General features: G+C 42.8%; 1 protein-coding gene across 7 annotated transcripts in view; it reads left to right on the top strand.

Moving 5' to 3' along the window:
* LOC122415511 (lachesin-like) overlaps positions 1-26,100 on the top strand; it is a 165,053-nt gene that overhangs the window by 5,506 nt on the left and 133,447 nt on the right. For all 7 annotated transcript variants that reach the window (XM_043427651.1, XM_043427649.1, XM_043427648.1 and 4 more), the window contains one exon: positions 9,824-9,945. In XM_043427651.1, coding sequence (XP_043283586.1) covers positions 9,846-9,945 — 100 coding nt within the window. In that variant the 5' untranslated portion in view covers positions 9,824-9,845. The remainder of the gene's footprint in view (positions 1-9,823; positions 9,946-26,100) is intronic.

Genomic DNA, 26,100 nt, shown 5'->3' with positions numbered 1-26,100 from the left:
TTGAGAATGAGAATCAAATAAGGCAAGAAACACGATGCCAAATAGTTTTTACTATTCGTCCAAAATTTTCAAATCTCGTATCAGCGTACAAAATTTCAAACAAAAATGAAAACTTCGAGGATTTTATGATGTCCTTGGACTCCTTAATCGAGAATTTCGCTCAATGATAAACTACGTCGATTGATAGAAACTCCTGAGACTTGCGTGCTGTAGAATAAAAAAAAATGTTTTACAAAATACGATGAAATCCACGAATATCCCATAAAACTCAAAGTTCGGAGTGATCCTCGGGATAAGGCTATCTCATCCTCGGCGATTTCTTGCTCGCAAAAAGGTCAAAATGAGGCGATGCGTACGTTTTCGATCCCCCGGAAATATCAGGTTGACCCAGTATCGTGACAATCTTTAGTCCATAAACTTTCCTGCTGAGACAGCAAATAAAACGATCATTTTCGGCGTTATCCGAACATCTTTGGGTCCCAGGTAGGGCGGGGGAGTTGCAGCTTTTCCAACGACAGCCGCGAGCAAATTTAAAGAAATGGAGGACCCTTCGGGGGATCGATAACGAATCGGAGGGATTTTCATACAAAATTACGGCAAAAACACCGCGACGCACATAATAGAATGGAAGAGAGAAAAAATTTGAAAGGATCCAGAGCCGGCTCCCAAACTGCGAGCGATCCTTTCTCACCTTTTTCCTCAGGTCCCATGGCTCCCTTTGTTTTTCACTGTTTCTCTCTTTTTTCTCCAGTTAAACTCAGCTTAAACCATTGGACGTGCATGCTCGTTGTTTGCCCAACGGAATCCCTGCTTTTTCCTCATTGCAGTGCTCGATCCTAGAGCCCTGTCAACCGTCCAGGGTAACATTTATTTATTCAAGCCTCCCAACCACGGCACACACCCCCGACAACGTGGATTCATCTCCCTATTGCTGATTCGGTCTCAGTGACACATTGAACCATAAACTATATATGAGCGTGTACGGCATGAAAGCGGCACAGACGCACAGCGATTCCGGCATAAGCAACCTCTACGGAGTGGATTCGTCGCTCCCAGCCGTCCGTCACGAGGTCACAGTTATTTTTTCTCTTTCCTTTTTTAATTTACCGAAAAAACAACGATATTGCGGTCCGAAGCTGTTGGAAAAGACTGTCATTCGAGGTCCTCCGAACTCGAACGTATAACCAGCTCTGTGTTTACCCTCGTGCATAAACATCGGCTTGAATAATCACGCTCTTCTTTCTGTTTGTCCACGTATGCGCATTGGTGGGGCTCTCCGGAACGAATTAAATCTCGGGCTCATTGATTTTGTACGATATTTTATTGTTTTTCGGGAGTTCCTTTGAAATCGTTGCTAGAATTCCCAGAGTGGGTGCCCATGATCAAAAGTTAGCAAGAATATTTCTCTTTTCTTCATAAATATTGGTGTTTTGAGGCGGCAGAATGTGAATTTTTCCGAGTATATTGCACAACTGGGATGAAAGTTTCATCAAACTGAAAGGGGCTCGATTTAGTTTTTACCCCTGTAACTGCAAACGAGATCGTGGGGGAGACAAGCATCGGAGAAATTCAAGTTTATTCGTCTCTGTGTGTGTAGCGTATACGAAAAATATTGAGCATCACTTGCTCATCGCGTTGATGTTCACGGAGATGGAGAACTCGTGCTGAATAAGAATGACACAAACTCAAGGCGCAAACGTAGAAACTGAGCGGAGAGAATCGGAGGGAGAACGCGATGAGGGCGCCAGCAGCAGGAATAATCTGTGAGTTGCAAAAAAAAAAAGAAGAAAATGAAATCGAAGATATGACAAGATCGAGCTCAGTGTTCGCGAGGAGAAGTGGCTTCGAAGCCATCATTTATTACTCGACTTTACGGCCGGGACGAAAAACTCTTGTCTACACTCTCTCAGGGTCGATTTAAGAATGAAAATTCGAGCAAGAAATAAAGCGAATTCCTTGATAAATATTTCCTTCCGCTTCGGCTTCTCGAATGACAAATATTTCACATTTTCTTTCTGCTCTCCATGGTTTTAAATACGATTTAATAAACAAGTGGTGGGATAAAAAAAAACAATCATTGCTCGTTCCATTAATTTAGTAGAAGCGTTTTATTGAAAATTTTATGGGGCTTTGGGAAAATGAAAATATTGGAAAAACGCGATGGATTAAGTTCCTTATTAATGTGTATTCCATTGATCCACTTGTACGAAGATAAAACATATTTATTGAATTTCTTATTACCTGATTTGATGCCCCGATTCGAAAATGAAAGGAATGTGTGAGGCAATGAAAAAAACATTGCTCGTTCCCTCAGCTTTTTAATCGCATTTTTAATGAGAATTTTTCAGCGAGTCAATGCGAATGGAAATCTTGGGAAATAGGGTGATAAACATAGTTGAAATTCAACAGGAACGATGACCTACTGAGCTACTCGTATTAACGCTGTAGCGAGTCAGCCCGGTGGTTAAACTTTTTCAAAAAGTCCAATTTCAAGGGAGAGTTCATAGGACGAAGCGGGACTGGAAATTTGTGAAAACCGCGTTTAAAATTGGCAGTTCGGTGATAGTTAAAGCGAGTTTCTCGTGAAATTCAAGCCATTAAATACTCTCGCAATAGCTCGTTGAATGGTCCTCAATTAAAAGTATCGGTGAATCAATTATTGCGTCGATGCAAAGTCGCAGAAGTTGTTCGTTTCTGGGGGGACGAGGATCCTGCAAAACTATTGGTGAATGTAACGAATCAGCAAAATCCGTGCAGCGATAATCTTGCTCTGCAGAAAAAAAACTTTTCTTTTTTTCCACCCGTTTACATCTTCCATTACGATGGAAAACAGGCTATTCTACTAAAAAATAAATCTGTAAAAAGGATCCAATCTTTGGTCAAGATCGGGAACTGTGTCAACGACGACATTGAAAAAACCTCGAAATTTAAACGCAAAGTAAAATATGTCATAAATCCAAGAGTGAAGCCAAGCTAAAACGAACAAAAAATACCCAACTATTTCAGCCATCGACATTGATACGGGAGCACTCGAAATTCCGTTTGCAGCAACGTCCAAACATTTTTCATTTCGACCCCAAAAAGCTCTGCGTATAACTTCTGCCCCCAACGTTCCACACTATTTCGTAGACAGAGTGTATTCCATGTTCGTTAGTAATTGCTTGACCCAGACGGAGGCACTATCATGGAGTGACGAAATGTCCGGTTCGACGGTTCTGTATTAGAAGCAGGGCTGCTAACTCTTGGCCTAGGCGCTCTCACCTATTGGCATCATTTGACCGACCACATGTACAGGGCTCCGTGTATCCGTTCAAGTAAATGTATTGTCGAGGTGTGTGTTCTCAGGGGTGTTGAATCGAGTGATGTCCGTGAACATGCGGTCACTATGCAGAACAGGTTACACGCGTACGTTTCTGTATAGTCTGTTGGAAGAGGGCGACCAAACGCTCTCGCTCTTCTTCCCGTTCCCATGCTCAATACTCCGAGTTTTAACTTCCTTCTTTCTTCTGACTGCGAATCCATTTCTCTCTTCTTCATTCAATTAGGCTTTTTCCCCTGATTTTTCACTGCGTCGAAACCTCGTTCTCTTTTTTCTCACCACCCTCATACAGCTCCATACTTGCTGTCGTTGGTTTTTTCATGATGTTAACTGCCTTCCCCTCACTGCGAAATTCCCATGGCTCCTGGCCTCGGGGCTTGCTCAATTCGTGCGTGATTCCGTATACTCTAGTCAAAGGGCGATTACTGCATTTGTCATGCGCTGCGGACTCGATATATCTGCAAGATCGCGGTGACGCCACTAATGACGTACGATGGGGTCGGGACCGGGATAATTCTATATACGTACACGTACATCGATAAATCTCTGAGTCCTAGATCGGTTCTCGATTGCTGTACCGTTCCTGTCACCCTCATTCAAAGACGCTTGATCGGTATGATATACAACTCATGGGCTCGCACACGTCTCAGCCCTCTCGAGCGTTTATCTCCTTAAATTTCGGGGATTTCGAATCAGGAATTTATGGCGATCAGTTGTAACGAACGTTGCAACTGTTGAAAAATATTTCGAACTCGTATTCAAAGTTTCGAAGTTTGAACCTTTCTTCCAGGTTTGATGCTGCTTATTTCATCGTGAAAAATCGCGTGTGTTAATATATTGGAACAAAAGTGAGTTATTCTAAGGAAGCGTTGAGCAACAAAATGTGTCCACCCTTCGAATTAGTTTTTAAGGAAGATCATGCGTTACTTGGGATTCGGAAAAGTAACTGAACTTTTTTGCTCTTTTGATGATCGAGGAAACGATTAAAATTTATTCTCGCAATTATTATAAAATTATGTGTAACTTATTTGTTGAGATTGATAAATTTTTAATATAATGATACCAGTTGAAGTACTTTCGTGGTAAAATCGTCAGGCAAAATGTAACAACAGCCATTTTCTATTTATGAATGCGAGAGAGATAGCTGCAAATTTCGAAATCGAAATTCTTTGGCACAGTTTGACCGATCAAAAAAAGGCTCTGTCAGTCGATTTTTGCCATCGTTCTGCGTAGGCTGACAGAGCCTTTTTTTAATCAGTCAAACTCTGTCAAAGAATTTCGATTTCAAAAATTCCAAGTGAGATTAGTCGACTGATCCATGCTCTTAAACCAGCTGGTTCATGGTGTCGTCAAACCTTCCACTGTTCAAGTCGTTATTACTCGTTAACCTCAGAAAAGTGTTTTTCTTTTTCCATTCCCAAGTAATTTTCACTGGTAGCAAGGCTTTTCCAAGACATCATTGATATCTAAAAACATTATTATATTTTCTTATTCTCGTTTTTGGCTCTCCAAAGTTGAGAGGATCCTATTCCATTAAATCCAAATCGTCGCACAGGAAATGTGCCTGCCATAAAAGCCAATGTATAACCCTTCAAAAATGTGATTTTCGTTAATTGTTTTCTCGACAACTAGACGGTAGGTCCTACAATAATTCCGGGAATAGATGCACGCTGTATATTTCTAGCTTATTTCTAAATGTCAACTCTCAAAGTTGGAATTATCCATTCTCATTAGATTCGTGTGATCTTCCTTAACGAGAAAAGGGTCATGCGAATGATTAGTATATCATTTGAATAATTAACAAGCGAACACCCCGTTTCTTAATCTCGTTATTGAGACCTCAGAAGAATAATAGTGGGGGGAGGAGATAAAAAAAAGTAAAAAAATAAGTCCTGAGAGATCCATATTTTCTTTTTGACTCCTTCCTTCTTCTCCTTCTTATTCGTAATCCCTAGTGACTGACCGGGCAATTAGATCGTCGTCGGAGTCTGGCTACATAGTCGGTTGATTCGTCCAGCCAGTCGCAGGCCTTTCTCTGGATACGGTTTCCCAATTGAAAAACTCGTCAGAGCTTTATTTGCAGAGTGCACTGTATATAGGTGTATTTTATATTGGATATAGCAATGGCAAAGGAGAAGGAAGTGGCTCTGTGTTCGTTTCGACTGGTGGTACTATTTCTACAGGGTTTTTCCTCGTTCCTACGTCCCTCGGAACGTGTCTTTCTTGCTCATACTCGCCCATCTCAATCTTAGTTTTGTTCCACGTTCATGTTCCAACATTTGGTTCTTTCTCTTTTCATTCGCGTCGCTCTCTCACTTCTTCGAGCAGTAAACAACCGTAGAAATTGGACTTTTCGAGACCCGATAGAGCTTTTCCTTGGGTCTTTCGTAAAAATACAAAATGCCAATGGGAAGAGAAGGGAAATAGTAAAAAGAAAGAAAGAAAAAACGAGAAAGGAGCTTGTCTCATTAAGACGTTATTTTCGTGGAAGAGCGAGAGATGAAAGAACAGTAAAAAGAGTTAGATGAGAAAAAAACGAGAGCCAGAGAAAACCGAGGATAAAGAGGAGATCGAGGAAAATTCAGGAGGCTGCGCAGCCTTGGCGAAACGACATTTTATTCCATGGCGATGAAGTCAGAAATAGACAGTTCTATGTAATTCGGAAGTCATCTCGGGGCTGGTAGCTTTAACTACGGCTACATCGCCAGTTGTACGAGATCGTAAAAAGGAGCGAGCCAATCCGTTACAAAAGACGAAGAAGAGTAAACAGAAGATACAGCACCTTTCATTTTTCCGGCTAAAAAGCAGCGATTTTCAGTTCTTCATAAAAACGTCTACTGAAAGTGTCATTCTTATAAAAAAAAATTCTTCATTTCGTCCACTGAATAAAAAATTACCACAAAAAAACTGGTTCGTCGCTTTAAATACAAAAATTCAAAATCTCTCTCCCCTTCTCGTTCAAAATTCAGGTGGATCCTCGCGGTCAACTGCCTTAAAACCGTTACCAGGACGTCTTCAAAGTATGCTGAATTAGCCTCCTCGTCAACTTTTTATTCTCATCGAGTGTTTCCTGTATGAAATAATTTCAAACTAAAATTCTATGCTCCTCGAATGCCCGACGTTATTTCTGTTGTTGTTTCGCTGTTTTTATTAACCGTTCGTCATCAGAGTTTCTCCCTGCTCTTTGTATTCAGATACTCATACATTTGTCTATAGGTATACGCGAGCGCAGTTATGCACCCTCAAACCAGCTTTTTCTCTCGAGATTTACAGCGGTGTACCGCACTCGCTCTCACCGCAGCAGTTGCACCGCGTGCATGCTTAAGAATATTTGTGCGCGCTTCCATACTTTTATATTCACGTATCTATATACATGGACGGAAAAAAACGAGCAAGAGCTCAGCAGTACCGCGTGCGTTGGACCACTAAAAGTGTACAACCACTGCACGACACGTGTACGTGAACGTTCGCTGGGCGGTGCTCGGGACACACTCTGACGTGCCGGTATGCCAAAGCGGAAATTAATATTAGAAACCTAAATATGAACTGTCACATTTGTTTCTCTGGAGTCTAGCTTGACGCAGGGATCAATTCGGATGATTTTAGGTGGAAAAAGTGTCGGAAAGTAGCGCGAAAAACTGAATCACGGGAATTCCGATTGCTGAGACTCCGAAAATTTTTTTAATTCACAAAATATTCGAATTTTATTGAATATTTGTGTAACGTTAAATATTTTTGGTAATTATCCAGAAGATTATACTAAACTGTTTATAATTTTTTGAAAAAAAAAAATTTTTTAAATCTTTTTCTTGATTAATAAGGTCGTCCGCCACCATAATTTTGCTTGCTATCATGTTTCCCATTCGTAAAAGGCGTTAAAAAATCGTTTCCATGCGAGCAGCCGAGCTACTTCGGTTACGGGAATTTCTACAATGTTTTGTATCGAGAAAGCACGAATTTACGAAGAAAATTGTGGTTCGCTAACGCATGCGCGTGGAGTTCAGATACACAAGCGAAACGTGGCTCCGATCGTAGATGTTAACGTGAAACCATATATCAGGGGGGGTGCAAGAGAAAAATCATTCGATCTCGTATATCTTGATCGAGAAAAACTCGCCAAGTACACGAACCCGGAAGCGGAAGACCGTTCGTTCGATCGGGGCCTCTCCGTCGCATAGATATATGTGAATTATGGAAAAGCTAAAAAACGGATTAGCAATATCTTTATCCGCGTTCAGGAATGTTGAAAACCCCGGATCTTCGCTTGAGAATAATATGGAGAGGCCACGAGTTATAGGGGTAGTTTTTAAATGGCGGGTTCATGAGGAAAGAGGCTTGAGAGGGTAGTTGATAAGGAGGAGCTTGATTTATCGCGAATTAATATGGTTCCTCGGTATGGGTACACCCCGAATGAACACATCTTGGAGGACGAGTTTTTAAGGGCTGGAGAAACGAAGGGCGACGGGAGGGTTTGGGGCTGGAGTTATTTTTGAGATTTTAATGGTAGCGAGTGAGTGTGGAATGGCGTGAAGGAGAAATTGGCGTTTAGGGATGCTGGTTCAGCGTCATGGCCGACACCAGAATCCCTAGATGAAGGTTTATATGCGGATGGAAAATAGGAGAGGGCGGGGAGGGGGGAAGGGGGGGGGAAGCGCGAGAGAGAGAGAGAGAGAAACGTTGGGAATTTCAAATAGATTTGCCCGGACTTGAAAAGCTCGACGGCGTCTCCGAGCCTCCCTCCGGGAGCTTATCATCTCCAAAGCTTTTCTCACTAACGCCTCTCTTAGGGAAAAGAGATATCACCATTGTTGAAATATTCAGCGCTTTCGCGAGCTCCTCCGAGCACTTGTAAGTTTCAATGAAACTTGTTAAGGTAAATGATTTTATTTACTTACAAAAGAATTTTCGTTTACTCGAAGCTTTTTTTATTCAGACGCATTTTTGTTTTCGCGAATTCAGGGCTTTCGTAGATGTTTGTTTCGCTACGTCTCTCTCGATTTTTCTCCTCCAAGATCAAGGAAAGTCGAAGATATCTCAGATAAGAATTCACGACATTGTCTTCCCTTATCTCAAACTCTTACCTCACGAGTTTTGAGGCCAATCGGACTGTCGGCGTTTTGCAATGAGACGGTTTTCTCTTCCAAAGCACTCGTGTTTTCTCGCACATAATAATTTAACTGGATGTTTCTCCGTCTCGGGACAGTATGACAAGATAATCTCGAGGTATACGGAGGAGAACGAGAGAGGAATGAAATGAACGGGAAGAAAGAATGATGTAGCCGGAGCATATGCTGGACATAAAACGATGCACGGGAAGTCTGTCCGAGTTAGTTTCAGAAGAACTTACGACGGGTGTTCCGGGGGGCGATTTCCTTTCTTTCATTCTGCTTTTATTTTCATCCGTTTTTTTTTTCAAGCGACATAAAAACGTCTATAGGAAAATGTGCTGTCGCGTGTCCAAAGTCCGCGCTATTCAGTAGAATTTTAAGGGTGTTTTGACAGCCTGGCTTGTCCTTTCACGCATTCGCCTTCCTCGGAATTTCACGTCGCACGGATATGTTTCTTTTCCTGTTAACATAAAAGTCCCCTGCGTGAGGTTGCACACGTGCGTTGAAATGGAACGCTGCGCCCACGGAAGCTCGAAGGACCCTCGCTGGGGTCAGCGAGCGCAAGAAATTACTATAAAGAGGATGAAAAATCTGAAAAAAATGGTCCGAGGCTGAAGATAATAAAAGAGTGGAAGGATCGTCCAAACTGTCGGAGCTTGCACCCTCCTTTCCTCTGCCCTCTTCTTTTTCTGCTTCTTCTCGCTAGTTCGACCCCATTCAATGTTTGTCTTGGAGCAGAGGAGGCGTTCGTAATTTAAAGTCTGACGCTCAACTCTCCCCCGTCCAACAGAACATTACGCTGCGAAAAGTTGGACTACGTCGTTCCTATGAAAACGGCCTCATACATACACCCAACGTCGAAAGAATGGTCAACGTGTGACACACCAGACTGTCCGATACTTCCACCCTCATACCCTCTTCGCCCTTATTCTTTCCGGAAATCGGCTAGAGTCGATGGGGAAAAAAGCTTCTTCTTTTTCTTCTTCGGTGTTCTCTGCAGAAACGAGGAAAAGTACGGTATCGGGGGCTGCGATGAAGTTTTAAAATCACGTGTCCCTCCGAATACATCGTCATTTTCCTCGCGCTCGTTATTCGATACTGCTTTGGGGGGAGGGGAGCTTCGCACTGGATCGAGGAAGTTTTTTTATAGGGTACTTCCAAAGAAGGGCCATTGATGGGTAGAACATTACCGCGCAGCCATTTTTTCTCGTGGTTAAGCTTTAACCGAAGATACAAAGCTGTTGTGATTACTTTTATCCCAAATTAACGAATTTCAACATCACTATTGCTCGACTTGCAAGCGTTCGAAGTTTGGTTGAATTTCACGGAATTCAACCATTTCAAAATTTCACGACGAAAGAATGTTTCATTGATTTCTATTTCCTTTCTGTTTTAGGAGGTCTCATGGGAGTCTGAAGATGGCTGACATGACGGTCCTTCGGGTCCTCCTGGCCCTCCTGGGAGGAACACAAATACTGCGAGCTGAACCGTCTCCTTCGCCGACAGTCAAAAGCGCTGGTGAGTTATAATAATGGTGTTACTGTTCACTTTTTTATAAACTTTGTAAGAAACGTTGATTCGTTATAAGGAAAGATAAATGATTTTTTACTGCATAGTCCCTATATAAAACTGTCTATTATTTTTTTTTTTCATATTTGAACACGTTTATCTAAATAACCAATAAGACGAACCCTTTGAAATTTGGTATGCGTGTGAGTCGACAGGCCATTGAAACTCTGTGTAAATTTCGAGACTTTCTTAAGAAGATCGCTTCGTGCATTAGCAGTGTTGAGAACTGGAAAGGCGAGCGAGATGATTATACTGAAAAATAGAGCAAACGTAATGGGAGTAAATGGTACCTCGTTAGAGTTGACAATTTTCCAGGTTACCTCGAAGCGTTCAACCCCATTTTATTTCCATTCTCCCTCTAGTTTTCGAACGATTAGCAAAGAACGCAAGGTTTGTTGAGATTGTGAGATTGAGAGGTTTCTCGGGGGTGCGCTTGATCAGGGGTGAAAATGTTCAATGGGCGGATCCATTCACGGGTAATTATGGATTGAGCACTTGATCGCGAGATGTATGAAAGGGTGAATTGTATGGAAAGGCAATCGCACGGCGGAGGGGGTTGATGGAAGAGCGAGGAACGAGGAATTGTCGAAGAGTTCAAGGCTCGAGGGTCGGAATCGAAAGTCCTCAGTCGAAAATGACGAATCGCATCGCTGACGTGCGAATTTAATTGGAATTTTGACTTCCTCAGACCGGTTTTCACATGAGAAAACGATAAAATAAAAGCGAGAACAAATGAGCAGGGGAAAAGGTCTCTCACAAGGAGGAAGGACGTGCGATGAACATTTCAGTTACGTAATTGTACAGGCGAGCAGACGAGACGTCACTTGACTTGCCACCAACCCACATTAGACTGTCTATACATCGTGAACAATCGAAGGCAGGTTTAGCTCAAGCTAACACCGCCAAAGCTCACGTGTGGCTCGACGTAAGGAGGGTGTAAACTACCCTCACCAAAGCACTTGCCATCGTCCTCCACAGTCGCTTCAAAGCGGCTTTTCTTCGACGTGAAGCGAGCATGGAAACTGCATCGTGATCCCTCTGAGTCGAGCGGTGACGGAAACTTGTCACGAGCAAGTTCAACCCTTCCATGTACTAAATACCAGCACCTTAGAGATTATGGGATTTACTCATACTTCAATTATCGATCAATACCTGTATCGTGAGTCTTAAACTTTATTTAATAACGAACAATTTCAATTAATATTCCATCAACCATAAATACTGGTCAATTGTTTCATCGGATTGGGGAAAACATTTTTTCTCATTTCTTTTTTCATCGACTAATGAGAAACATTTCGACGATCATTTTTCTGTCGTTATTTTTCTATCACTTTATTTCTTTCACGTGAGTTTTTATGATTTTTCGTCATACAAAAATTTTTCTCAGCCTTTCCACTGACGAAGGGATAGCCAACAGATAATATTACCAAACCGAAACGAAACGTACGACACTGCAATGAGAATCTATCGGCATCGATTGTCGTGCTAGAGACTCGGACAATGCTGAATTACCCTTTGAAAAGCAGACAATGAACTCACCGAAGCGAGGGTGAATAGAAGACAAAAAAATTGTCAAGTGGCTGTTTTAGCGAGTAGGGTAAACAATTGGTCGACAATAAAAGGGAATCCTCGTTCGAAAGATCGGGTTTACCAAAACTAGCATTTTTAAAGTTTCTACATGTCAAACCCTTGAGATGGACTGGATCGAGATTTTTTTCAACCTCGATCCAGTCTCTCGCTTCATTCATTCCGTTCTCTCTTCGTGCGCTCTTGTCGGGATCGAGGAGTGACGATTACAAAAAAATCAAGCGAAAAACAGATAGAATTTTCTCGTTCCGGTGTTCCGTAACATTTAATGATCTCCTCGGCCCTCGACATTGATCTGGGCGACAATTTCAGAACTCTATTTCGCTTCAATATCCTCGCTTTAACGATGATTAGTTGCCAGATATTCGTTTTGTAAAACCCCCCCTTTTTTTAATCCTCGCTTCATTGGAACGAGCAAAACGGACGATACTCTATGAGCAGCGGAGAAAATGGTACAGCGCGCGGAATGGGACGGAAATAGTGAGGGCGCTAACGCCAAGCTATACTCGTTAATACTCGCTGTCGTACGGGTTGAGAAACGATTTTAACGACACAAAAATCCAGGAGAAATATTCCCGAACCCCGGCAAATTGCACTGCAGCAAAATTTGCCCTTAAATAATTGCGCCATAGAAAATTGGTGGAAAAGGGATAAAGTTATCGAGTGATACGGTCCCCGAATTGAGCTGGACAACGAAAAGTTGGCTGCAACTACTTTTGTCACTTTTTCAGATAAACTAATCTCCGAATCCATTTTCATTTTGATGCTTTTCACTTGATGCTTCAACAGCAAAATGGAGATTTGAACTGAAGCGTTTTAGGCCCCTAATTTCAAGTTGTTCGGATGGATTTCAGGAAAATTCATTCCAGAGAGGACGAATTAGTCGGGAAAGCCCTCAATCCACAAGCTTGACAGAGCAACGCCGTCACAGAAACCCTCGCGGGTAATTAATAATCGTCTTTCGTGTTTCGGGATAAAGTCCCCCTCCCTCAGGGAGACGAATCCAGCCGGCTCGAGGGCATAGTTAGAAAAATTTACATACGCAATTCACGAACCCTGGAATTCAAATGCACCGAAAACTTTTTATTGGGGAATGCCGAGACGGTTTTCGCAAATGTTTTTTTTTTTTTCAATATTCGATTATCCGGAGACCTCAAAAATGATACGAAGTGATTCGAGCTGGAACGAATTGGGACTAACTCATTTCTTTCAATCAAAAATTTCATATGAGCAAAAATACCGATTTCATTAGAATCATATGTGCAAGAAATTAGTCGATGCTACAATGGATTTCTCGTTCTCGAAACTTGACGCGGTACAGTCCCGACGTTTGGCCTGTATTGTTTCTGCTCAAGCGAATTTCCATTTTCCCAGAATCCCTTTCTCATCCCATCGAATCGCCTCGAACTTTTTACTGAGGGTGAGTGAAGGAGAACGAGTCAAGAGTGATGATCGGATGTTGCGAAGACGTTAGAAATCCATTGGCCGATTAAATTAGTTGATGCACGAGAAAATAGCTTCGGGCAGTTCTCTAGCACGAAAGTAGCACAGAAAGAGGCATTAAATGTCGCGATAAAAATATCGAATCGGGTTTACGATTATGTTCCAATTTGAAAAACAATATTTTTCAGAATCTTCCTTTCGAGTTTCGAACATTTCGTGATATTGCGTTAATAGGAAAACAGAGAGGGAGCTTAGAACTGGGAAATTGATAGAAGAAAGAGACAAAAGTCAGCTACTAATAGCGAGTGAAATTGCCAAATTAGTCATGAACGAGGGGAAGCGATTTTTCGTTACGGCAAAACATAATCTGCAAGAGAACAGCAAGCCAGAAAAATTGAATTCCGCTTCCCGGTGTTTGTGACCGAGGCACCGAAATAATGGGAAGTAAAAGAAGCTTTGAAAAGAAGGGATAAAAAAATATTCCAAAAATGAGAGAACCAAGAGAATGGAGAGTCGGCGATAAAAGTCGCGATATCGAATGGTACGTACCATTATTCTCGATTTTATATGGATCGATCTGTCTTCGGCCAGAGTTCTTCGTTTTCTCTTGCTGGGAAAAGCTCTCGTTGGTGTTCAGTTCGGGGTCACTGAGTGCGCAAAGAATCTCTGTGGAACAAGGCAGCAAAAGACAGAGACTGAGGAGAGAAATGAGTAAAAGAGAGAGGAAGAGAAAGAGAGAGAGAGAGAGAGAGAGAGAGAAAAATAAATAAAAAGGATGAAAGAGAGAAAAAGCGCGGGAGACCAAGAAGAGGGATGAAAAAAGTCGAATAGGAAAAAGGGCGGGCGGTATAGAACCATCGATTTATCACCTCGTGAAGGAGGTGAAGAAGGAGACTGCATGCAGGGCGTTATACTGTCGTCGTAAAGGGGTCGTGAGATACCGAGGGTTATAGATTCAAAAGTTTTTCTTTGCTTTCATAGCCGCGGATACGAGAGTTTTGGTTGCATCGTACACGCGCGCTTACAACCTAAATATAGGAACCCTAAAATATATTATGCTCCCTAAAATATAAATCTACATATTGCACGAACGAACATACATTCACAAATGCGTGTGTACATACGGGCAGTTAATATTGTATATTCGTAATAACAAGAGCGAAGGACAGCGAGTGGTATAAGCACCTCTGCCGCTTCCCCGTACGTATACGCGTGGGCAGGACGGAAATTGCGGTGCAGGAGCTTTGCGAGTGAGGCTAAGGGTCGAGAGCACAAGGTTCTGCGTTCAGCCGTGCTTCTCCAATCGCCAACTCTCCCCAATCCACCGCAAACTCCTCTCGCTTGAGATTATATGCGATAGCGTGTATATAATGCATGCTCGTAGTGCGCGTGATCCTTGAGTGGAGCTCACGCTCGCAAACACACCGAAACGAAAAGGTCTATACATATTTATATGGCGCAAGTCTTAAGCCCTGGCCGAGTTTCATTATGGAAATAGTTGTAACGGTAGAAAAATAGATTGGAGAGGGACTAAGGAATTGGTGAAGTCCGACGAGGGAAGCAGCGATGAGGACGACGGTGAGGCTGCGTTCGGTCGAAATCTCCTTAAAAGCCACAATTCGATCCATTCGGTTTGAAGCACCCTGGATTCCGTTAGTTTCGAAGCTCGCCTCGAGAGGAAATCAACGCGGTGCAGTAACGCTTTGTAATCAAGGCTCGAACTCCATTCGACAACGAGGGCTCACATCATATTCGTATAACGGAGTCGCGCATACTTTTGGGAGCTCCGAATGTGAGCTTCGAATGTTGGTTTTTACGGGAAATTTCTTATGACCGAGCCATGATTACAAACACGAGAAAACAAGTGTGAATTAAAATATACAACACAGGAGCCAGAGCCGAAGGTAAGTGGGAGGGAGACTGGGAGAGACGCACAGGACGGAGCTGAGAGCACCGCAGAGTTTGCTGGGTCACCAATCTCGAGACTCGGTGCTGGTAAAAAGTAAGATTACAACGATGCAATCAGCGAGTCTGCGCTACGTTTCAGTCTCTTCCCCGTCGTCGTACTACCTACGTCCGCAGGGGGTCCGGACGCTCTTTCTTTTGGATTGGAACTCGGCACACTCCGGTGGACCACCCACGGACTAACAGTCGAGACTGTGCACTCGCGGGGGATAAATATATGCGGAGAATGAGCAGGAAGAGGCTCCATCGGGTAGGTCAAAAGCGTCGGAGGGTGTACACGGCCGAGGGAAACGACGCTTGGCTCGGAACATTACACGGAGTTTGCTGCGAAGAAAATTGTTATAACCAGCCGAGCGAGTTCCCCAGTATCGGTTGAATTTCACCTCGTGTGCGTTTTTGTCACTCCGTACACTCGTTTCAACACTGTGAATAAGCCAAAAGAGAAGACAGAGAGTGAGAGCAAAAAACAGAAACTCCCGAGGGTTGAAAAGGCGAAAAAACGTACAGCTACGAGCCAACGTGGAATTCGGAACGGCGTATTAAATGAGCAACGGAAATAAAGACACGAGGGAAGGAATTGGTGAACGCTTGCGAACCCGACGACCAACTTTCCAGTTTTGTATGCAAAGCCCCGAGCTTTGCTTCCGCTTTCTTTTTCTTTTTCAACTCTTCTTCTTCTCTACGTTTTTTTTCCGAGTCAGTCGACACAACCGAGTGATGAATACTCTTGGTTCGCCATAATTTTCAATTCATCTTGTTTAATAATTTATGCCAGAGAGGATGGAATTTGCTTCTTCCACCCTCAGAGAAAGGTCCGGAGCACTCAGCTGCTTTTTCCTTTTAATTTTCCCATTTCAGCTGTGAATTACGAGCGTGTTGCAAAATTGAGAATCCGAATATCTCGTTCCGATATCAGAAGATGTCGCACGGATCGCGAGTGGGCTGGGGAATGTTAAATGTCCACCGAATTCGATCTCACCTCAAGTTGAACAACATCCAATCGAAACCTTCTCGTTCAACTTTTGCGATACGATTATTATGACCGGAAAGTCAATTCATTTCTGACGCTAACAAAAATTAGTAGAACGAACAGCGGCCCGATAGGCAGCCGGATGAACGGCTTGAAAAAAGGACCAATCCGCGACTGAACGAAGCAGAAGAGACTGAACATCAAACCGAAAAGAAACGCGAGCGAATAAACAATTTGGCATGAGCAATACTGGGATCAGGGGCGAAGATTTAATCGATAAAAAAGGTTAATGAAAGGAGAGTTAAACGTGGAAAAACCAGTACGGGGGGCTTAAAGTTACAGAGTCGAGTGAATTGGTAGAACGGGAAAAAAAGGAGGGGCAGAAATCAACTTTTATCCCGATGGACAGATCGACGCCGATGTCGGAGGGTGAGCGCACAGACTATCCCTTTTTGCATGTGTGTCCAGGTCCGCCAGTCCGGCCGTGTATGTGCGAAGCTTATGTAACGTTGATAGTGGTGCTGTGAAAAGCTACGATACATACAGAGAGGACAGCTGCTCACAGAGGGAGAAATATATAGCGAGAGGAAAAGCGAGCGAGAGAGAGAGAAAGTGAGAGAAAGATGCTCGTGGGGTAATGCATAAACAATGTGCCGCTTATCCGCGCTGGAAATGCAGCATCCCAATGAATAATAAACTACTCTACAGACATGCCAATATGGACGTGGATACGAGGAGAGAGGGAGAGCGAGTTTGAACGTCGGGTCTATCCCTGTAGGAAATATAAAAGCAGCAGTCGGTGTTACGATCAGGCTCACCAGCGAGGTTCGCCGGTGGTACGAGGATTATCGACGATCGGGAGAAGAAAAAATAAAACAGCAACCAATCCGCACACATAGACACGCACACACTCTCTGCGCATCTCTATGACAAGGGAAACTTCCAAGAGATGAACGATGCTGTCGTCGTGCATGCCTCTTCGATGTCGTTTCATCGACGATATTATTGCTTCGTGGCCTCCTTTTTACCCGACCCCTCTCGCCGCCGCCATCTCGCTCCGGAAATCATAATGAAAAAATATTAGAGCATTTCAATGATAATGAAAACCAATACGTGTGGGCTCGCTCATTGATGAGCGTGGGAAAACATGTAAAAATATGAAGCAACGAACAATAAGCTCGACGGAATAATGCGAACGAGAACATTTTTCAAATGTAGGCGGTTTCGAGTTGTTTCGAATATGTAACGACAGTTGAATTGTTGTTTGACATTATCCAAAGTTGCGTTCCACTCAATATATTCCAATTTTTATTCTCAGCAGGATATTCATCCACAAAATTCTTCAACGATTTTCTCCATTGCTGTTTCAATACTTCCATACTTCAGTGCACGCTTTTGTATAAATATTAGCTCATCGTGAGTATATTGCCATATTATTTTAATGGCTTGATTAACATCATATTTTTCACTACCTTTCACCCGTGCCAGAGAAACCAATCATCGTTTTCGTTTCCCTAGGAAAAGTTTATTGGAGATGGGAATCTCTGGTGACGGGGGCTGAAGGAGAGGAAAAAATCTGGGGTGACGGTGATGTGTCTGAGGAAAGGTATTCTTTCTCAGTATACGTGGGAGGACGATAGCGCTTATGAAGAACGATGTACACGTAAATTCCTTTACTCTCGGTTCAATATGAGATTTTCATGGCGCGCATCAAAGTCGGAATGAAAAGTGATGGTGAGAAAATAAACGTTGCTATGTAGTTTTGAAAAGATTTATGAATTTACATGGTTTAATATATGAAAGCTGGGAAGAAACTTGATCGAACGATATATATTTGTTTAATGGGAATTCTCGGTCCATTACGATGCGAATATTCGTGACGAAGCCTCGCTCAGGCTGCATAAATTTAACATTAATTAATTACGTAATTAGCTGAATTTGCCTGCCATGATTCAGTCCTTTTTGCGCCTGAAAATTCTTCTCCTTCTTCTTCACATTCAGCTGCGAATCTCTTCTTTCTTTATCGTACATTTCCCGTCTTGAAGAAACTATGAAATTTATGTAATATGCAAATACCAGGAGCCTCGCGAGGACTCGCTCGTCTCTTGGAGTCTCGTGGCCGGGCTCCTCTCGTTACGCAGCACGAAAAGGGGAGTTGAATTCGCCCAGAGGTTCGTAGGAATACACCCAGGGTGGAGGGAGGCCAGATATTTTTGCAGGGAAAGCAAGAAGAACGATGGTATTAGGGAAGAACAGAGAGATCGCGGAGCAAAAGATAATTCAACTGATTACGATGTATATAGATAAATGTATAGAAAGTTCTTGCGGTCCCCCCATTCCTAATTGGACAATTAAGTAGGTTCGAAATTAGTTTTCCAAAGCCTGGAGATTTTTATCGTACTCTTTCGTGGTATATACAAGAACGATTGCTGCTAATTTCATTCATCAAGCTGGATTCTTCCTCATCCGCGCAGCGTGGCTTTCTTCCCTCTTATTTCTTCCGTCCTTTTCGTTCTGCAGAGAGTTGGGAAGCTCGTCGAGTGCCTGGGAAAGTCCATCGATACTGTATACACATTTCGCGAAATTCTGCTGATTTTAATTAAAATATATTTTTGTTCAATTGTTTCGTGCGAAAGGAGAACTAGCCAATTAAATACCAAATTAATGGCCGAATGAATGTGAAGCTTTCGATTTTTCTTCTACCTTCCTCTCTTTCGAAACCTTCCACTCATTTATCCATTGTAATTATTCCGATTATGTACGACGCCTGGTGTGTGCAAGTGCAAGCAGAATCAAAATAATAATAACGTCGTTTGCATGCATTCAGCAATTAAGGCCACGGGCCATTTAACTTTATTCAGAATTTCCTTCTTTCTCATACTTCTCCTTCTTCTTCTTCTTCTTCATCTTCTTCTTCTTTTGCTTCCTCGTTTTTTCTCTCCTTTTTGTTGGATGCACTCACTCGACATTCCTTTTCTTTCTCTTTGTATTAATTAGTGCCGGTCACGAGCACACTCTTTCCCGGTTTTGTCTTGTCTCTCTTCCCAGACTCTGGCACATCTTATATCTTCCCTCCTCCTCCCCCTCCTCCCTTTTCGTGCCCCCCGTCCCACTTCTGCACCGCTGACTATTCCACATCTCGAAAACTTTTTTCATAGCTTCTCCCGCAAATGAATAATATACCCGGCTCCTCTCGTTGTCTTGATAATTGAATTAAGAAATGATTAATTGGCACGTCGCTGCCGCGCCAGTTGAATACTCTCGAAAAAAAATTAAAGTTAAACACCTTCGTTACCGTCGTTTCGCCAAGTATCGCACCGCTTTTTCATCCACTTCGCTTATCGATATTCCTTCATTTGCAAAGTATTCGTGGGATTTTCCGGTATGGAAAAGTCCTCGATGTTTTATGCTTTCCTTGTGGATCGTTTTATTCGATTTTATTGTAAGCAGGAATTTTTCATCTCAGCATTCTCCATTGGACTCAATTCTGTGAGGGGGTTCGATGATTCGAAAAATATATTTTACGAATCATCGACGAGGGTGCCCCGAGGCTGCTTTCTTCGCGTCGCTCCTCTCCTTCTCCCGCGTGAGATTCTATCCCTCGTGGCAATTTCTTCGCTCCTGGATGTCCTTGGAAAGTTTCCAATTGTGGATTGAACCGTTCGTAACTGTTGAACGAAACTTACGACGTTTATTCGCTCGGGCCATCTTTGGCCCAGTTGAATCAGTGCGTTCCGGATAAAAAGTTCGCGTCGAAGGGTGCTGGTGGTTGCACAGTCCAAAAACGAATGGAATTCAAGTGGAGCACGTCACGGAAAGTTCTCACGGCTCAACATACATTCGTCGAAAATTCGAGTTCAATGCGATAAGACGAAGCGCAAAAAATCGCCTGAAATATAATCGCCTCGGAGCGCTCTCCATTTTCCACATTCATTTTCCCATCCAATTATTTCGGAGCCTCTCTTCCCAGAGCCTAAAAAATACAGTAGAAAAAATTCTGCCATTAAACTCTGTCAGCCAAAGTTTCGTACGTCAGGCCTTTCGTACTTTTTTTCCTCCAAGTTTCAACGTTTGTATAGTCCTCATGGATGGAGATTATTAGCTCCACTGGCATGTAGTTCCAAAGTTTCTTGACGTATGGTCCATGTTATTAGGCTGACCTCGGAAGTATACGATTAATTGAGCACGAGAATTGACTCTGGAACGTTAGAACAGTGAGGACGTGGAGTTGTATACATCCATAAATATGACTATATACACAACATGAAAATATATAGCAATCCAGGAAGAGAGAGAGAGAGAGAGACTGGCTGCAGTTAGCGGTCCCAGGATGTGTGCAGCACGAAGCACACGAACGAAGAGCTGTTAAGTGACAAACAAAAGGTCGTAACTCAGAGAGTTTTGGAGCGAAGATTATGGGAGCCCGGTCCTTTGGTAATACACTGGTTTATGTACACGTATATAAGGACACGCAGTGGAACAGGATTTCCGAATATATGCGCGAAACGTAGCGGCTAACTGAGCCAACTACCGCAACTTACCCAATTGCGGCAACGGCCCGTTCGTAACTATCGAACGTGAGTTATGGCGTTCATTCCAGAACCGACCGCGCGGGGTGGCACTTCCAAAGGGAGAGGAACCTCTGGATCTGCCGCCTTCATCTCTCGTTCGCGAACACACGACACAAGCTTCCCTCGAAAGGGTGGCAACCGGCTGGCCGGGTTCAATGAGCAGCTCCGCAGAATCGATGCAACTCCAACGCGTGACATCCTCGCCACGGACATACACCAAAATTACGACAGATGCCTCACGTATACGTGCATACGAAGCATTCCGCTCGTCTGCCATGACTCGATATTGCAATATCCAATCACACTTCAAACTCTTTGCACAATAGAATTTCAAAATTTATACTATAGTGGAGTGTACACGAATGAGATAAAAGTGAATTCCAGCACTATTCACTGGGCTCGCACTGGCGAACTATTCTCAGAGAAACCATCGATTTTCTGGGCGTTGAAATTCAACGAGGCAAGTTTTAGAAGTAAGTTTCCCGCGCTCCAGTCCCGGGGAACTAGAAATTTCGATGGGACACGTTTGATTTTTGGATCTCAAATGATTTCGATTATTCTGCGACGTTCAACATTTTCATGCAGCTTTCTCTTACCCATTTGATAACGATATTATTCGAATTTCTCGATTTATTCGCGATCTTCTGAAGTTCGGAAATGAAGGATAGAAGTGATTGAGGGTTTTGAGTTCAGGAGTTGGATAAAAAAACGTATTGTAAAGATCCACTTTGATTTTCTAAGAGCACAAAGTTCGAGAATAGATCCCCGGGCTCGTAGAATCGCCCAATGCTGTTTGGTAGTATTTTTCCTTATTTCTATTACTCTCCTCGAAGTAATAACTTCAAAGCTGACTCTGTGGTTGAAGTTATGTGAAATTCGTATGTTCAATTGAATTATAAAAAAGCAGGAACTTTTGAAAAAAGCTGTGACATCTTTCGAACGGAAGCAAAGTGTATCCAAAGGATTTTGAGCATCTTTTGAGATCGATAAAAACCAGCAAAAATAGAGCGAAGAAAAGCTTTGAATCTAATGAAAAAATTCTTCGTTCACTTCCGCTTAGTCCACAAGAACTCTCCTCAACGGCGATGTCAAAAGCACATTTTTCGTGGTCATTCCACGAGTGCTTCCGAAAAGTAATTTTGAAGGCACGTACGTTTGAAAATATGGAGAGCGGGGCTGTTTAACGGGTGGATAAATGTGTGGTGGCTACGAGAGAGCATCGGAGCGAGATAAATCGTACAAAGGAAATACTCGAGTGATATTTGTGTCGGGGAGGGAGCTCGCGCTGGCGTTAAGGTAAACGTAATGACGACCAGTTCAGTTTTTTTTTAGGCTGTGCAATCTCTTGTTTCCACGGAGCCTTTCCAGAACTCGTGACGTTTCGTCCATTCATGGCTTTCTCTCAAACTTTCCATTATTCGCTATCACAAACCTAGTGCCCTCTGCATTTCCTCGGAGCAAACTTTCTTCCAGGAACTCAACGTCCTTTTGGTCTCTGGAGCAAGTTGTTGAATGCCCTCGTGTAACCAAACGACGATTGCGTCTCTGAAAGTGTTTATCAGACCGTTATGTCTACCTGCCTCTCTGTATGTACACAAAACGTTCTCTCCTCTTGGCGTCCTTCCGTTTTTGATCTTACAATGTCCTTCCGCCGCTGTACTCTCGACCATAATTTTACCCCATCCATACAAATTCTACGTCTACCATAAAGAACTCGCCCTGCAATAACTCAGACATTCAGTTCCTTTAACTCGCCCATTCCCAGCCATTCCTTGTACCCAACAAGCAGTGGCACAATCTCATGGAAAAAACCTCGCAAAGCATTCGGTTTGTCGTCGTTGTGTACAGTTCGTGGCTCCATCGCTGTTAGATTCGTTGGAAAAAGAGAAACATTTTGTAACCCATCGGAACGCGTGGAGCTCAACCTTTAATCGTTTTTCCATCATTTTACTATCTGCAATAATTCATGATAAATTCGTATCATTTTCAAAACACGACAACTGTCCAAAAGGCGATAACGTTCCTCCTTGAAGCAGAACGCTGAATTAATTGTTTCGTTGCATAATCCTTTGGATTTTTCACGCAAAAGAAATAATGGTGATGCAACAAAATATTTTTCTCCAAGTGTTTTATGGTGTTTTTCTTATAAAAATCACAAATTCATCTCACATTCCCCTAGTTACAATTACTGCAGGAATAATAACTCTGAAACTCTTCTGAGCTGTCAGGTTTTAGTCTCCGCCTTGATTGCTGGTGTAATTACAATTTTTTTTTTCGAAATTAAAGTAATCTGTCACAACCGATATCCCAATAGGATATTACGAAATATATTTTCCTGAATTTTCGTATCCTCACGATACGTGCGATGTACGAGCGCGTATCTCATTTTGAGGACGCGGTGGAAGAGTGGTGAGTACCGAGACCGTTAGCAGTATGAGGTAACAAAGTGGATAGGTCGATGACGTTATCGTCGAGGGTGGAAGAGAAGAGAGCGAAACGAGACGGAGTCGAAAAGCCTGAAACTTTTATGAGTAGTGTGCATAGCGCGATAAGAAGCCTCGAGGGAGTGCATATCGTATAATTTCCCAGGTTGGTGAAGAAAATGTTGGATGGCGGTGAGAGAAAGTTGAAGAAACCGAAGAATAAGAAGTCACACTGGTGGCTTGTAAGAGACACGAGACACAAAGGTTCGCTGCACGGGGGCCTTGAGAACAGGGTGAAAAGTCAAATGCAAATATTCGAGTATGTATTTATGAGTATAAGTGGAGGTGGCACGAGGATAGATCTCGAAAGACAGATGGGAGAGAAAAATGGATGAAAAAGAACAGAGACGTTTAAGAGATAGGAATAATGAGGAAGAAAGAGGACAGCAACAAAGTAGAACAAAGCGAACGAAGTGGAATAAACTGTCGAAAAAGAGAGCTAACCCTGACCGAGCAGTTTCGATTTTTTCGGATGAAAACGAAGTCTGAACTCATCCGATGCAAGGTGGTGATTAATCTGGATGCAATGGATCTTAAAAAATTACAAATTCCCACCGTATGATCGTTGAAACCCACCGAACCAAGTGAGCCATAAAAAATCTTTATTCGTCTCTGGAAAAATTAAACAGCCCATAAAAAACTCCATTTTATAGCATTGAATTTGGGGCTGTAAACAAGCCAAGAAAAAAATAATAGTCTGCGTGTATTTGTTTGAAAGTTGGAACGGGGAATGATTGGTCGGTGTGGTAATACAAAATGTGAGGAAAATAGGGGCGCAATAAAAAGTGGAGAAAGAGCGATCGTTCTCGGCATACACCGGTTTAGTGAATTGGTTTGTGAGCTATGAGGCGTAAAAAGACTTTTTATATTTGCATGCACACACCTATATTTCTATACATGCTTAACGATCTATCCTTTGCAACGGAACGAGGTAATTGCTTAACGGATTGGACAACGAACCACAATCGCCACCAACGAAGCTGGTAGCGATAACGATTCTCCCGAGGGTGTACGACGCAGAGAACAGCAAACGTTTCCAATCCCTCGTTCCCCGATGCAGGCGAAGGGTTTACGTTTACTTTTTTGCGGATCCTTCCTCTCTGTATACGTTTGTTTTAGTGTGCGGATAGAAAAAAATGGAGCTTTGAAACAAAGGCGACCCTCCGAAGTGGAGAATCATCCCGTGGGTGTCTGATCGGAGAAATACCAGCCCCGCTATTCCCATGACGAAATTTTCTCCAAAATACGAACGTCGAAAAAGTCATTTGCCTTGCGAAGATTTACATTTAAAAAGCAACACGAACGGATGCTCGTTGATTCAATTACTCGGACACTCATCCGCACACCCAGATAATTAATACTATTGAATAATCGGCTCAAACAGTTTCAGACGTTTGTTAAAGCGCGTGCATGCAGCGGACGCTATAGATTGAGAGAAGCGAAATGATCGATCGGGGAAAGGCCTCTGGACGCAAAAGTGTTTTCACCTGGAGGGCGAGACTCGTCGGAAATGGTTGAAGGGGTTCGTGCGCAAACTGTTTCTCCTCACGCTCCGCATACACTATGTCCTGGATTAATAGCGGCTTATTTCGGTATCGAAGATACCAATCGCTCCGTGATTAACTCGATCGCTTGTCCAACCTCACGTTCGCGCACTCCGCTCGATAGATGGCTCTTCAATCATTATCGTACGACGCGCACTCTTATACACGGGCACGTGTTGAAATTGATATATCGCTACGTGTGTTTAGCTGTAAATTATGCAAGTTTACACAAAGGCGAAGACAAATACGGGGCTTTCTGCTCTGCGCAGTCGTGGCCTCGACAACGAAATTTCATGTTTCTTCGATCTTTTTGCTATCCAACGCCAGGATCATCGTCAATTTTGACATTTTCATTTTCGATTTATCAAAGGACATTGAATTTTTCTCGAAAATGAGCAACGCGAATGGGCCCTCAAACCAATAAATTGATAAACTTCGGTGCACGAATTGTTCTGACACCAGCAGGCCGAAATCCGTTGGAGATATTTTTCTCATACGCGGTGCTAATTAACAAACGAAAAGGAAAATGAAATTCTTTCATAGCGCGAAATAATGTCGAGCGCCTCGAACCACCGATTAGAGAAGGGACTCCAAAAAGACTGAAAATCAGAGCTCGAGACTCTCGGAACTGTTGGCTCTCGATATCCACCAAGAAAAACTCCTAAGCCGTTCTCCTTTCCGAAGTACCGTTCGGGCACAATCAATCAATTACCAACAGCCAATTTGGTGTTTCGAAAAGAAGTGGGTGGAGCGAACTTCCACCACTCCACGTTCTTTATCGACCGGTCCAATTAGCTGCTCGCTGAACGCTCGATACCTCATGAATAGTAGATCGACAAAAAAAGAGAATGAAAAACCTCGACAAAAGCAAACGAATGAGTAAATGCAAATAAAAACGTTCGAGGACTCAAGTGAAATCGAAATTTCCTTTGAATCTTAAAATATTCTATTGTTCAACAAAATATTTCGCCCCACCAAACATTTTATCCTTATTCTAAAGTTTCATCTCAGCACTCAAGAGCTGCCTTGTAACATTCAAAATGCTGTTGCCTCATGAAAATTTTCGTTCGCAGTCTTCTCTTCAGAATTTCACGACTTATCTGCTCTCCCAATTGAAGATGAACTTTTGGCACATCCAGTATACCAAACACTTTGGGTATCCCTACTTATATATATATATAAACATATTGTACGGGCTGTTTGAACGTCGAAGCTATAAATGGCTTCAAGTACGTTGCGGCTTCACACTTAAACGTCTAGCATAGAACTAATGAAACACTGTGTGCTATAGCTACTCATCAAGCATTCAAGCGAATGCGTCAGAATATATATACAGTATTCTATATTCAAGTGGAGAATCTGCATCTCCATATATTGCACAAATCTCGAATGTATATCCAGCTCCATTGGGCAATTGCCGAGGCGAGACTCTCCGAACTACCGGATGGATCAATGAAGGTCCTTCAGATCTGGGAGTGGTCACTGATTACGAAGGCAGCGACGGATATCCGACGTCGATGTGTTCCAGCTCATGAAGGTGT

The sequence above is a fragment of the Venturia canescens genome, chromosome 9 (genome assembly GCF_019457755.1).
Source record: "Venturia canescens isolate UGA chromosome 9, ASM1945775v1, whole genome shotgun sequence".
NCBI lineage: Eukaryota > Metazoa > Arthropoda > Insecta > Hymenoptera > Ichneumonidae > Venturia > Venturia canescens.
Note: the sequence above shows the minus strand (reverse complement) of the source record. Positions and strands in the feature narration are given on the sequence as shown.